Consider the following 13,307-nt stretch of genomic DNA (forward strand, 5'->3'; position numbering starts at 1 on the left):
AGACACTCGTAGATTATTTCCATGAAGCTACATTACTCCCCCTTTTACGTTCTGATTCTTTCTCTTCTAATCCACTGTCCATTCCCATTTCCAGGTGGCATCAAAAACATATATACACGTGCTCCCAGGCTTGTTACTATCCTTGGCCTGGACAAAAACTTCAGACAGTTTCCCATAAAAATGAGCCTGATAGTCTCTTGCAAGTGAGTTTCCTGAGGGTGAAACCTATAAATAGCTCATCCTGATAACACTTTATACAGAGCCCTCCATATGTTAGACTGTTTATCCATATTTAGAGGGTTTCATACCCGTGAGTGAGAAAAGCAAAGCTTTGGTAAATAAAATCGAGTTTCTCTTTTACAAATACCTTCTGGCATGGATGGCTACATTTACTCAGTCTCTGCACGTTCAGAGGGTCTTTTATTTTTCATATCTTAGTAGGAGAGTTAATAAAAATTTTCCATTTTAAGCATTCATTATGATTCAGGCACCAGAATAAGTGATTTGCATGCATTGTTTCATCTAATTCTTTCAATGCTTCTGTGAACTAGGTGAAGCTCTCTCCATGATGCAGTGAGTAAACTGAGGGTCTGAATTTTAAGAGATTTACCCACATATAGGTCTTCAGTTTGGGAAATAAGATTTGAACCCAAGTTTGTCTGATTCCAAACTTGTGGTCAGTGAAGTTACTGGTTTTATTTTTCCTCTTTTTTTCTCTCTTTTGTTCTTGGCTGCTGAATATCCATACAAAAAAAACAACAAAAGGCCATTTCCATTTCTTACCAGTTTTTCAAAAGAAGAGCAAGATTTTCTGAAAATTTAATAGCACATGCATGTTGTTCCTGTTCTTTTTTTTTCTCTGACAGATTTTGCATAATACAATGATAGCTTTCTATTTCTTTTAACCACAAGTTTTGAAAAATGTGAATCTGAGTTGGAAAAGCAAAAGCCTTGCCACAGTTGGGAAGGCGCTGGTTAGAGAATGCCTGATGAGTTTGGGAAGATGACTTTCTTTCTACATTGCTTTTATAGGACGTTTGAAGCCACCGTGCTACCACTGGCTTTCTTTTTCACGTGTCCCCAAATGCTGAGAGGTGAGAGCCCCTGGAGCTAGAAAAGAACTAGTTTCTCTCTTTTTAAAAAAATGTCCCTGTAAATTATAACACCCTGCATAGCAAAGTCATGGGGTAAATGGCAGTGGGGGAAATTCTGTTTGGTAACTTCTAGGAAATCACAGGGTGTCGGTTAGAGGTCAGCACATTGAGAAACTCCGTCATCATTTTGTACTCAGCTAGTATGAAGAACCTGGTGGCAATGATAAAATGGCATGATCTGAGCACATAGATCTGGGCATAGATCTATAATGTATAGATAGAGGTATAGATAGATAATAAACACCAACACTATTTATTCTTTATTCTTGCTGCCTCTAAGAAAACCTACTACAGAACTGAAACCACAAGAAATTTCTTTAACCAGGGGAAGGTTCTTTTTTAATATATCTCTTTCCTACCATGAGGTTACAGGTGTGGGACCAGTTACAGGTGGACAGCTGTGTGGGTAGCATTTGTGAATCTTGCACTGGGAAGGATGTTTCATGGTCTTCCATCGTAAATCATCTGGATTTAAGGGAAACCTTTGATGTAGTCAGTAGTCAACTCCTGGCGAGCAGGGAGCATATCTTAGTTATTTCTTATATCTCTATACTGAGCATTGAGGTGGCAGGTAATAGGTGTTTGTTTACCAACTGGCTCGATTTTACAGCAGGTTGATCAGCTCTTTGAGCTACTGTTACCATATATAGCTGTGCTATTGATCCCTCTGCAGGATCTCTGAATACTCTGTACAGCCTGCATGACCAACCCATTGGCCTTCTCTGCACCTTTAGTTCTGATTTGTTAATTGCTTGAGCAAATGTTGGTTACTGCTTAAGACATAGTCTCTGACTAGGAGGATGGAATAGAAAACATTTACTCATTTACTCAAGTTGCAGCTGAGTTTTTGGATGATGCAGGGTTAAAATTCAGATTGACCTTGAATATAATAGACACAAATAAGCAGAATCAAGACCTTTAGGGAAGTACAACTTTGGAAAGCTAAATATAACATGGGAACTGCGTATATGTAAATTTGAGGGGTGAGGAGGGGGGGAATCATTGGGAGTCAGCAACATGATGCTTTATTTTCTTAATTATTGGGCACACACTGCCAGTTAACCACAGGAGCATACCATGTGGGGACTGCTGGGTAACATTTCCAAAATACTTGGCATTAGTCAGACATTTTTTTAGAATTCTGTGTCCACTTTGGCTGAAGGAAACTGTGGAGAATTTGGCGAGGGTCCAGAGCATGGCAATGAGAGGCAGAGGAGCACTGGAAAATAGGACCCGTTGAAAGAGGCTAATAAATAAGGATTAATTACTTAGCCTGATCCAAAGCAGCTGAAGGGTGATTAAATTAATGGTCTTCTGTTGCATATGTAGTTATTATGTGGAAGATGATATAATTATTTCTGCTATGAATAGAATTAGGGAAATGGATTTACATTAGAGTTAAAGGAGATTTTGAAGTTGCATAAAGAACCTCTTGACTTTAAAGATTTTTAGATCATCTAAAATGTGAGATTTTTAGCTCATCTCACATTGCGTTTGTCATTTTCAGCGAGTAAATCTGTACTCCTTTTTTGTTTGAGTTTTTTCACAGTTATTACAAATGTAAAGGCCTTACTTTTAATGATTCTGTAGTGCATTTCAAGCAAGTGAGAGGTTTAACCACAAATTGAAAATTACTTCATGTGTGAATCAACTTGCTCATTTTTTTTTATTTTAGTTGATTTACAGTGTTCTAGATGTACAGCAAAGTGATCCAGTTACACACACACACACACACACACACACACACACACACACACATATATATATGTATTCCATTATAGGGTATTACAAGATATTGAATATAGTTCCCTGTGCTATAGAGTAGGTACTTGTTGTTTATCTAATTTTATATATAGTAGTGTGTTTCTGTTAATCCCAAATTTCCAATTTATCCCTCCCTCCCTTCCCCTTTGGTAACCATAAGTTTGTTTTCTATGTCTATGAGTCTGTTTATGTTTTATAAATAAGTTCATGTATATTGTTTATTTAGATTCCACATATAAGTGGTATCATGTGATATTTGTCCTTCTCTGACTTACTTCACATAGTATGATAATCTCTAGGTCCATCCATATTGCTGCAAATGGCATTATTTCATTGTTTTTTATGGCTGAGTAGTTTTCCATCATGCGTGTACACCACATCTTCTTTATCCATTCATCTGTGGATAGACGTTTACATTGCTTCCATGTCTTGACTATTGTAAATAGTATTGCTATGAACATTGGGGTGCATGTATCTTTTTGAAGTAGAGTTTTCATCTTTTCTGGCTATTTGCCCAGGAGTGGGATTGCTGGATCATATCTGCTGCTCATTCTTACGCGAGCCCTTATAATACTGCCAACTCCAGCTTGCCTTTTCTTTTTCTTTAGAAAACTCACTGCGTGCCCTGCTTGCTTGGTCAACAATGAGTGCCAAGTCTGCCATCAGCAAGGAAATTTTTGCACCTCTTGATGAAAGGATGCTGGGAGCTGTGCAAGTGAAGAGGAGGACAAAGAAAAAGATTCCTTTCTTGGCAACTGGAGGTCAAGGCGAATATTTAACTTACATCTGCCTGTCAGGTAATGAAAATCAGATATGAATATTATTAAAACAACTTCTGTTTTAAAGCAGTTAATTCTAAGGTATCCAGGAGGGTTATAGACCAAGGTTTGGATACACCTGCCTTTCCATTCCTTTCCTGTTTCTCTCTTACCTTCTTTGATCCTTATTTACTCATGGCACCTTGGCTTTTGATGTTGCCTAGTATGGAAAGGTAATGAAGTGCAATTTCAATGTCCTTTCAGTTTCATTAAGAGCATCTGTAAAGGGTTTGGCAAACACTTCTGTTTGTCCATACTTTTCCTTCACTAGGGCCTTGACAGAAAGTGGGCTATCCTCTGAGATTTTTTGTTTTAGAACATTTCCTGGTATTTGCATAATTGTTACTACCAGCAGCCTGAGTTTCATTGACTTTTCTTTTTCTTAACAGTTGCCAATAATCAGTAATAGTTGGTCTCAAGATAGATATTGACACTGTAGGGAATGTGAGAAAGTAGACTCAGCTCATAAATCACAGCTTTGCCTGACAGCTGTTCTTTGTCAGGAAGAGACATCTGTTCTACTAAGCTTAGAATTTTGTGGGATTACTTTTTTTCTCTTTGCGTTTGTGATTGTAGGATATCTGTGGGACTTACTGTGAATTCATACCAAGTTTTTTGAGATGAAATTTGGATAAGTTTTCCATGGAACTATGGGTGACGCTAATCTGAGCACCTGGAGCATTTGTAATATTTCTGATATTTCTTGTAACTGGGCAATGGAGGAATTAGGCTTACCTTAATTCATCTTTTTTCCAATTTTCTTCAGTTGTGGCTTGGGAATAAAACTTTATTTTTGGACCCATTTTTAGCTTTCTTTAAAAAAAAATTAAGCCTCAGATCATTTGTTTATCAGAATTTATTTCAAGGTGGAAATAGCTTTTTTTTCCAGAAAGGACACGTAGAGATAATAATAGGACTGTATCTTAGTTTTAAATAAAATGGAAATATAGCCCTTTGGTAAGAATGCCTTTTCAATGGTTAGAATGAGAATTGACCTTGAAATATTGGTCTCTCTTTAATTCCAAGTTAACAATTAGGTTAATAAGATTTGGTGACTGTTGGAAGACATTTGCATTCCTTTAGTGTGCTGAGCAGTGCTTGCCATATATATAATAGGGGCTCAATTAATATCTAAAGAAGTAGCCTTTCCTAATACCTTCCTAGTATTTTGTTAATGAGGTTCAGGTCTTAAAAATATTTCCACATCTTTAAATTTGAATTCTAGAGTTTTCGCTTATACCAATAAGGAATAGAATGCATTGAAAGAAATTTTGTTTTGTATTTGGGCTGAGCTGAACATGGGGTGAGCAGGGACCCATAATATTCTAATTAACCTCCATTCTCTCAATGTTTCATTGAGATTTCTTGAAGACGGGTAGTTGCAGAAAAGGTGGATGAAAAAAAGGGCGGTTTTGTTTGCCTTTTAGGCACGTGTTATCGTCAGCCTCTTTCTGATCATGCAGTCTGCAAGAGTGATAATGGGGCCTCTAATTCCCTCTCCCGGTGAAAGAGCATGACCCTTTCCCCTGCCATAGGAGATAATGACCGGGGACTTACTGGATAACTGCATTTCCTTTACATATTACCAAGACCTTCAGGTTTCAAGCCTGCAGCTATGAGAATTACTTTTCTGTTGCATTCTAATGGAGGACAGTCTTGAGTTCTGAAAGTCCTCATCCTTTTCATGGATTTGAATTTTGAGAGGATAGGTTGACAAAGCAGATCTGACATTTAAGCAGCTGATTTAATGGAAACTGGGGCAGGAGATGGCCAGGCAAGTTTGACACCCACAGTGTTTTTGCAGTTTGATTTTTCTCGTAATTGAGAAAGAAGCAGCCACCTTTATTTTCGAACTCATGAAAAGCGTAGAGGCCTATCAGTACATCTTTGATAAGGTGTTGTTTTAATTAACAAGTAATTAATTAATTACACACATATTTATTAAGTACTTTTTATGTGCTGAGCACTCTTGGTGCTGGGGGTTCAGTTAGGAGAAAAACTCATGAAGCTTACCTTGTTTGTTGGGGAAGGAGCAGTAGACATTAATATTTTATTCACTAAAATAAGCATAATTATTAACTGTGAAAAGGTTAAAGAGGAAAAATATAGTGACGTGAAAGCACGTGTGAGGAGGATTTGACCTGGTTGGGAGAACCCAGAGCTTGCAAGAAAAGTAGGGCCTCACTGGTGCTGCAAAGAAATGGTGTGGGTACAGGGAGCATGCCAGGCAGAGGAAGGGCGGCTTCTTTGAAAGATGAACTGGATTCTGAGTTCCTCCTTGTCTCCTGTTTAGTCCTGTTTAGTCTTTGTAGCTCAACTCACATAGGAGGCTGTGAAGGGAAAGCAGAGCCCTGGAGTGACAGCTGTTCCTTCCTGCTATCAGTGTGAACCTCCTATGCTTTCTGGAAGTCTTGAGCCCTTCAACTCTTGTGGCTTGGCTGATGAAAACCAGCTCTCCATTTTGAATAGGCAAAATTTGTCCAAATTAGGGCAATGTCCACAAATAATTTTTAACCACTTTTCAAACAGCATAAAGAGTGATACTCTTTTTTTAAAGAGGAGAGTATCAAAGCTTTAAAAGTTTGCCAACATATGCATGTAAGCATGGGTGTTTTATATACCCAATGTCTTTTACTAATGATTCTTTGTGTGAATTTTTTTCCACCAGTATTTGGCAGAGTTTATAATCTGAGAGGGAGAGGCCTGTGATCATGAGACTTGTTATTTTCAGAGCGGGTTGTATATCCTCTAGGGGAATCCAGAATGGTGCTGCAGCAGGGGAAATAAGATCTTTCTTGAGTTATTTAGCTATAATTGTGTAAGGAGAGAAATAACCTCTCCAATTCATCCATGGAGCTTTGGGATAGAATTTGATTGTTTCTCATTGGACTTCCTGGCTGGCTTCTTGAATGGTATGCAGATACTTACATACTTAGAGGCCTCTGTAATTAACATTCTTAAAGCATTGTTTTCCACTTTCTCTTTTCAGCAATGGCTACAATTAAAAAGGCTGACAATACCAAGTGTTGACAAGCATGTGGAGCAATTTGAGCTCTCATACTTTGCTGGTGGGAATGTAAAAATGATAGAATTGCTTTGGTAAACAATTTGACAGTTGTTTATAAAGTCAAACTTGCATTTATATGACTCAACAAGTCTTTTCCTAGGCATTTACCCAAGAGAAATAAAAACATATGTCTACATAAAGACATGTACATAGGGGTTCATAACAGTTTTATTTATAATAACCAAAAATCAGAACTCAGATGTCCATCTATATGTGAGTGAATAAAATTATTTTTATAACTATGCAGTGGAATGCTACCTGGAAATTAAATGAACTACCAATACATGCAGCAACATGGATGAATCTCAAAAGCCTTGTGTTATGTGGGGGGAAAAAAAAAACGGAAAAGACAACATGATGTATGATTCTATTTATATGAAATTCTAGAATGGACAGAACTTAAGCTATAGTGACAGAAAGCCCATTGGTGGTTGCCAGGGGGTGGAGTTGGTGATTGATTGCAAAGGAGCATGAGGGGATTTCTTGCAATGGTGTAAGGGTTCTATATGTTGATTGTGGTGGTGGTTACCTGGGTGTATCACAAGTAACCACCAACTCATCAAACTACACACTTAAAATGGGTGCATTTTATTATATGTAAATATATCTTGGTAAAATTAATTCTAAAAAATGTCTTACAGAGTCACTTGTGGGATGATCATAAGAATTAATTAACCTTCTTATCTCAGTCTTCTCTGTAAGATGGTCAGAAACCAGCCCTCTCCCTTAAAGGTATGAGAAGTTATCCTAGATGGCCTTTTGAGTCCTCAGACAGAAGCAGCTGTGTATCATGTAAACCTGTGCTTCCATCTATCTGATCTGTGTGTCAATAGTTCCTTATAGCACCTGGCACATTGCCGAGTATAGACACAATAGATGCTTAAATGGAAGATGCTATGTAAATGGATAGCTTACTAAATACCTGATGATAGTATGGACTTTATTTATAACTTAGAGCTGTTAACTCATTCAAACTGTAAAGCAAGCTCTGCCTACAACTATTTCTATAATCAGTTGCCCCCTCCATGAAATTTGGGTCTATAATACTACACTAGACACTGTCTGTGGAGAGTTTCTCTCTCTAAATAAATGCACTTCTTACCTATCAAAAAAAAAAATACTACACTAGAAGCATGCTAAGAAGTTAATATCAATTTACTATTAGAGGCCAGTTACCTACTGAACATTCCATAATTTCATGTTTAAAATCTATTTTCCTGATCCTGTTTTAATTCAGTATGCATACTGTATAATGCTGCCCTTCATATACATAAATGGATAAAAATCTTTCCTTGGCTGCTCCCCATAGAAGGAGCATGAAGAAACTTCAATTTTTGTAATTAATACATTCTCTTACATAAACTTTAATTTTTATGATTAAAACATTCTCTGTTCTTAAAACAGAGAATCTTAATCTTTTCAGAATGATTTTAGATTTGTAGAGAGCAAAATTTTATTATTAAAAAAAAAGTTCTGAATGATCTTTGATGAAATCATTTATGTAAATGGATCCCCATGGGAGGTAATGATGGGGATTAGGAGGCTAGGACTTGGCAATACTGTTCTTTGTCTCCGTAGTTGCCAGTCCTGGGTGTTCCTTAGAATCACGTCTAGAATTCTATGGATGGCCTGGTTCCACCTAGGCCCTACTAATGCAGGACTAGGGGTAGTGGGGAAACTTACCTGTATCTTGAAAGTGTCATGCATGAGCTACTGAAGCTAAGGTTGAGAAGTTTCACTGCCTTGGAGAGTTATGCTCTGCGTTGTCTTATTGGTATACTTGACATAATGATATAGTTATGGTACTCAATTCTATCAAAAGAATACATCTTAGTCTTTTTCTTTTTGACTAGCCATGGTCAAAGCTCTGAATTTTTCTGGGCTTTCAATTCAGTTGACAAGTTCAAAGCTTCTTTTAGGCCCTGAGGTTCTAGGATTCTGAACCCCCTTGGAAATTTTATAGCAGATTTCATTCTTGTTTCATATGTATCATATAGGGAGAAATTCAGGTTGTTAATAATCCAAATGGACATTCAAACCAATTATGAGGGTTTGAGGACATTTTGTATAGGTTGCTATTGGATTAGGGTAACCAAAGTTAATCGTCAGAGATCTGGCATAAGAAAGAAATTCTTTTTATCTACTTTCTAAAGTCAGACAGGATCTCATCACAAGGTCTATAAATATTAGAAGAGAGAGAAGGAAAAAATACAAGACAGATGAAATTTGACCTTGATAGAAATGGTTTATTCAGGAGTGGTGAGCTGACTTTTCAAGAGTTTTTATCCAGGAAAAATGAAGAAATCCACACTGAACTCAGAGATGGACAAAGGTATTAGTAGTGAAAGAAGAAATACAAAACAACTATAACAATGATATATATTTGTTATTATACTTTGTTATAGAAGTAGTAAATATTGAAAATACCAATCTTTCAGATATTATGTAGAAGAAAATAAAAATCATCCTGTGTATGTTTTATTATTTGTTTTAATTCCAGTTAATCCTCACAACATCCCTATCCCTATCCCAATTGGGTGGTATATTCTTCTTTTCCCAGATGAAGGCACCAGTGTTCATCAGAGAGGTCGTGATGTCCCAGGGTCACCACTTTTGAAGTAACAGAAATCCACCCAGTCCTTGTGACCCCATTGGCCATGCTTGTAGTGCCACAGCACCTCATTTTTTCTGACATAGGTCAGGAGGGCTTGTGGTGTAGAGTGAGCCATATTTTAAGGAACAGGTTTCTCCCTAACTCTTCAAAATTCATAAAGACGTTGAACAGTTTTGACCTGTACTGTGTCTTCTATCTCATTTCTGAGGTTATTGAGTAATAGACGCTCCTCCTTTCGGAATATACATCAGGGTAAGCTTTTTATCTCTTTATTATGGAGATTTGGTGTGTAAATCCAGCCCTAAAACTTTAAGTAGCTCTAGAAGACAGTGCAATCAAAAACAAAGTTATTTCCAGTGTCATGATTATATGATTCTTTGTACATCCTTTTTTATTTTAGAAAAATATAATATCTTCTATTATATTTTACATTGAGAATTCGGCCCTTTTGTGATGTGCATAGACACATTGGATTAAAACATTTGCAATGATATCCTTGGTTACATGAAGTTAAAAGTAGAGAGGGTTTTCTTCTGCAATGTTTTCTGGCTCAACAGATGTTGCCACCAGGTGTCATTTGTAAATGACCTTCAGTGTAGCACCTGCCATGAACCCATCACATGCTTCAGTGCTCAATAAGGTTAGAGAAGCACCAGTCCCCCTATGAATTAGGAGTAGTAATAATACTAATAATAGTAATAGTATTTATTGAGTTCTTATATTGGGCATGATTTTATGCCCTTTACATATATTAACTCATTTAATCCTTATGACAATGAGGTAGATAACAGTACCATCCTCATTTTGTAGATGAGGAAACTGAGCATACGGAATTCAATTGGCTGGTCCAAGGTCATCGGTTTGTGAGTTACAAAACAGATTTAAACCCAGGTGGTTTGATTCTAGGCCTGTATTCCCTTAGACACTGTGCTCCTCTGTCTGTCTGTCTGTCTCTTAGGCATAAGAGTTATACGAGAGAGGACTTCCCAAACCAAGCAGCTTTTCTCACACTCCCTTGCACATCTTTAGAGATAATCATGTTTCACGATTACTCTACTTTCCTACCAGTTTAGGCCTTGGTTGGTTTGGGCTGGGAGGTGACAGTCCTCTACACCAATATCTAAGCTGTTAAGGAAGCCCTACAGGAGAATGATAGTGTCAACGGATGTATTTGAGTCTTAGAGAAAATCAATTCCCCAGGGAAATTCTCAGAGGCTCCTGACAAGGATACCGCCATGTATGAACTTTTCTTCCGTTATGCAGTAAAAAAAAAAGTAGATGCCTTAAAATTTTTTTAGAGTTTCCTTGATGGTTCTAGATCTCTTCCTGAGAAAACTGGTAGTAATAATATTTGTCTTTGCTCAAGCCTTGTGAATAGGGGACTCCAAAAACGGAGAACAAAGCACTTAACAGACGTGATATCATTTAATCCTCGCAACAGCTTTGTGATGTGGCTTTTGTTGTCTACTTTCCATGAAATAGCCAAGGTTTAAAGTGGGCGGGCACACTGCCCAGGGGCAGACAGCTAGATGGTGATAAGGCTGAGACTCAAATCTGGGTCCCTCTCCCTCCCAAGTGTGCACTCTTTAAAATTTTTTTTCAGGACAAGCCTGGACCCAAGAAACTGAACTCTCCCCTTCCTTAAAAACAATGCGACAACATGCCTTGTGCAAAGCGTTTTAATCTCCAAGGATTTAGAGGATGTGCTGTTGACTGCTTTAGCTTTTCTAGTGGTTTAGCCCGCCAACAGAATTTTCTTTTTCCATTCTCTCATGTACGCGTTCCAATACTAAAACCAGATGGAAACAAGGGAAAACTCTTAACAGAGGCTAGTGCCAAAACATTTCCTTTAAAAAGGAAACTCCATCTGTGCTCTCTCCCACCACACAGCCCACTGTGAAGAACAGGGATTTCACAGCTGATTCACTTATTTTCGTTTTGATTAGTTTTGACTAACTGCAAAGGTAGAGCAAGTGGAGGTTCGGGAGATTGCAAACTAAGGCAGCTCTCCTTCTGGGATGTTGCTGGCGAGGTGCTGGGAACCTGGCCAATGTCCTAAACAGCAGCCTAGCAGTAGGCAGGGTTTTAATTCATGCAGATACGTTCTTTGGTGGTCGTGGTTTTTACCCCTTTTAGACTGCGCGTTAAACATCATCAGGGATTCATTTGTCAGTAAGTTGTAGTCAGAGGCACTTGGGGCCACCACAGGTCTCCATTGCTCCAGGCCTTCTCCCAGCCCAGCTGTGCAGAACACAGGCGTAGGCGTAAGACTGACTTGGGGTAAAATACTGGCTTGTACTAGGTCTTTCAAGTCTTTGATACTCAGTTTTCTCATCTATAAAATGGAAATAATATCCATATCCCAAGGGCATTTTGAGGATTAACTGAACTCTGTGTGTGTGTGTGTGTGTGTGTGTGTGTGTGTGTGTGTGTGTGTGTGTGTAAGTCCTGATTCCTAGAAAGTACTCAGCTTTATGAGCAGTATTATTACCTTGTCACTAAATGGGACATCCACCTGTTATTGCCATCCAAATGTAATTCATCTGCAGATTTTAGAAAACATGTGAATGTTTGTCTGATAGGCTTCTGTGACCCATGTCATGTGAGACAAAAATCACATGAAAACCCAGATTTGTCTTGGGATTTTCCTACCTCCCCTTCCACACTTTTTCCCTTTCCCTCTCAAGTTCACTTTCCCCTCCCCTCTGTGCCCCACCCCTGCCAGGGATCTCAAGGTCATTCTGACTCCCAGTTTCTAAACCTAGCTTCTCTTAATTCTCTGTTCCAAATTATACCTCCCCATGCAAACTGGAATACCAGGGTGAGGCCCACTGCTCTTCTATTTCTGAGAGTTTGAAGACGTTCACTCTGATCTCATGAGTATTTGCACGTTGTTGGGTATGTTGGATGCTGAGGTCCTGTGTTAGGCCTCTTTATCCCCTTTTGTGGGGAGTTAGAACTGGCTTAGTGGCGTTCCTGTCTCTGAAATGGGAGATGTTATTTTCCTACACCTAATCTTCCCTGATCAAAAGAAAAATTGAAACAAAATAAACCCAAACATCCTTTGGGGTCAATCAAGTGCACTGTTAAGCAAACAGCAGAAGTGGGAGAGGCTGGTACAAACGCCTGTGGACCCAGCTTTTCAGCCCAGATCAGGTTCTTGTTCGCCCAGCTCTTTCCTGTGACTTTTCCTTTAGAGAGAGAGAGAGAGAGAATGAATACGAGTGATATTTCCCTGCCAGTTACAGTCATGCTAAACCACACACAGAATTTTCCAGAAGAAATTATAAATGACCACGAGGACAGTGAGGTTGCGTGAGACTAGATGACCAGTTCGTTAGTGTGCTTGAGACTTGCTCCCATTTCTCTCTGGTCTCCCCTGTCATCTCCATGATAGCACTTAGCATGACCAGGTTGTATTTGTCAGTCTGCTTTCTGTTTACCTCCCCAGACTGCCATTCCCTAGAGGGCAGGGTCCATGTTGTACACACCTCATCCCTTTGTGGAACAGATGAAGTGTCTGGGGGAAAATCAGGCAAAATCCCCTTTGCCTGAGACTGCTGGCTCGGACTCACTGTCTGGGCTGGAGCTCCAGCCTGTGAGCTGGAGTAGTTTTTTTTCCTTTGGTTTTGTTTTGTTTGTTTGTTTGTTTAAGATGCTGCTGGGTGGTCTTTGAATTCCCTTGGAATTCATCAGGTTACTGAGCAGGAGTTTTTATTCTACCTAACAGCCCAGTTACCAAGAAGAAAATGTAGATTTCTCTGATTTATTCAGACTCGAAGAATCATCAAAAATGAGCAATTTATAAATGCTTCTGTTGTCACCTACAGTGGGATGCTGTTATCTCAAATTTTTGAAGCACTTAAGTGTTTCTCCTGAAGAAAGAGTTC

The 13,307-nt window shown here is 38.6% G+C and overlaps 1 protein-coding gene across 7 annotated transcripts in view; it reads left to right on the forward strand.

The window, feature by feature from the left end:
- The window catches only part of STXBP6 (syntaxin binding protein 6), a 270,134-nt gene that overhangs the window by 67,495 nt on the left and 189,332 nt on the right, over nt 1-13,307 (forward strand). For 6 of the 7 annotated variants that reach the window (XM_082450049.1, XM_082450044.1, XM_082450047.1 and 3 more), the window contains exon 2: nt 3,527-3,715. The exons of the other annotated variant lie outside the window; for it this stretch is intronic. In XM_082450049.1, coding sequence (XP_082306175.1) covers nt 3,562-3,715 — 154 coding nt within the window. In that variant the 5' untranslated portion in view covers nt 3,527-3,561. The remainder of the gene's footprint in view (nt 1-3,526; nt 3,716-13,307) is intronic. 7 annotated transcript variants of the gene reach the window in all.

The sequence above is a fragment of the Balaenoptera physalus genome (genome assembly GCF_965194825.1).
Source record: "Balaenoptera physalus genome assembly, chromosome: 2".
NCBI lineage: Eukaryota > Metazoa > Chordata > Mammalia > Artiodactyla > Balaenopteridae > Balaenoptera > Balaenoptera physalus.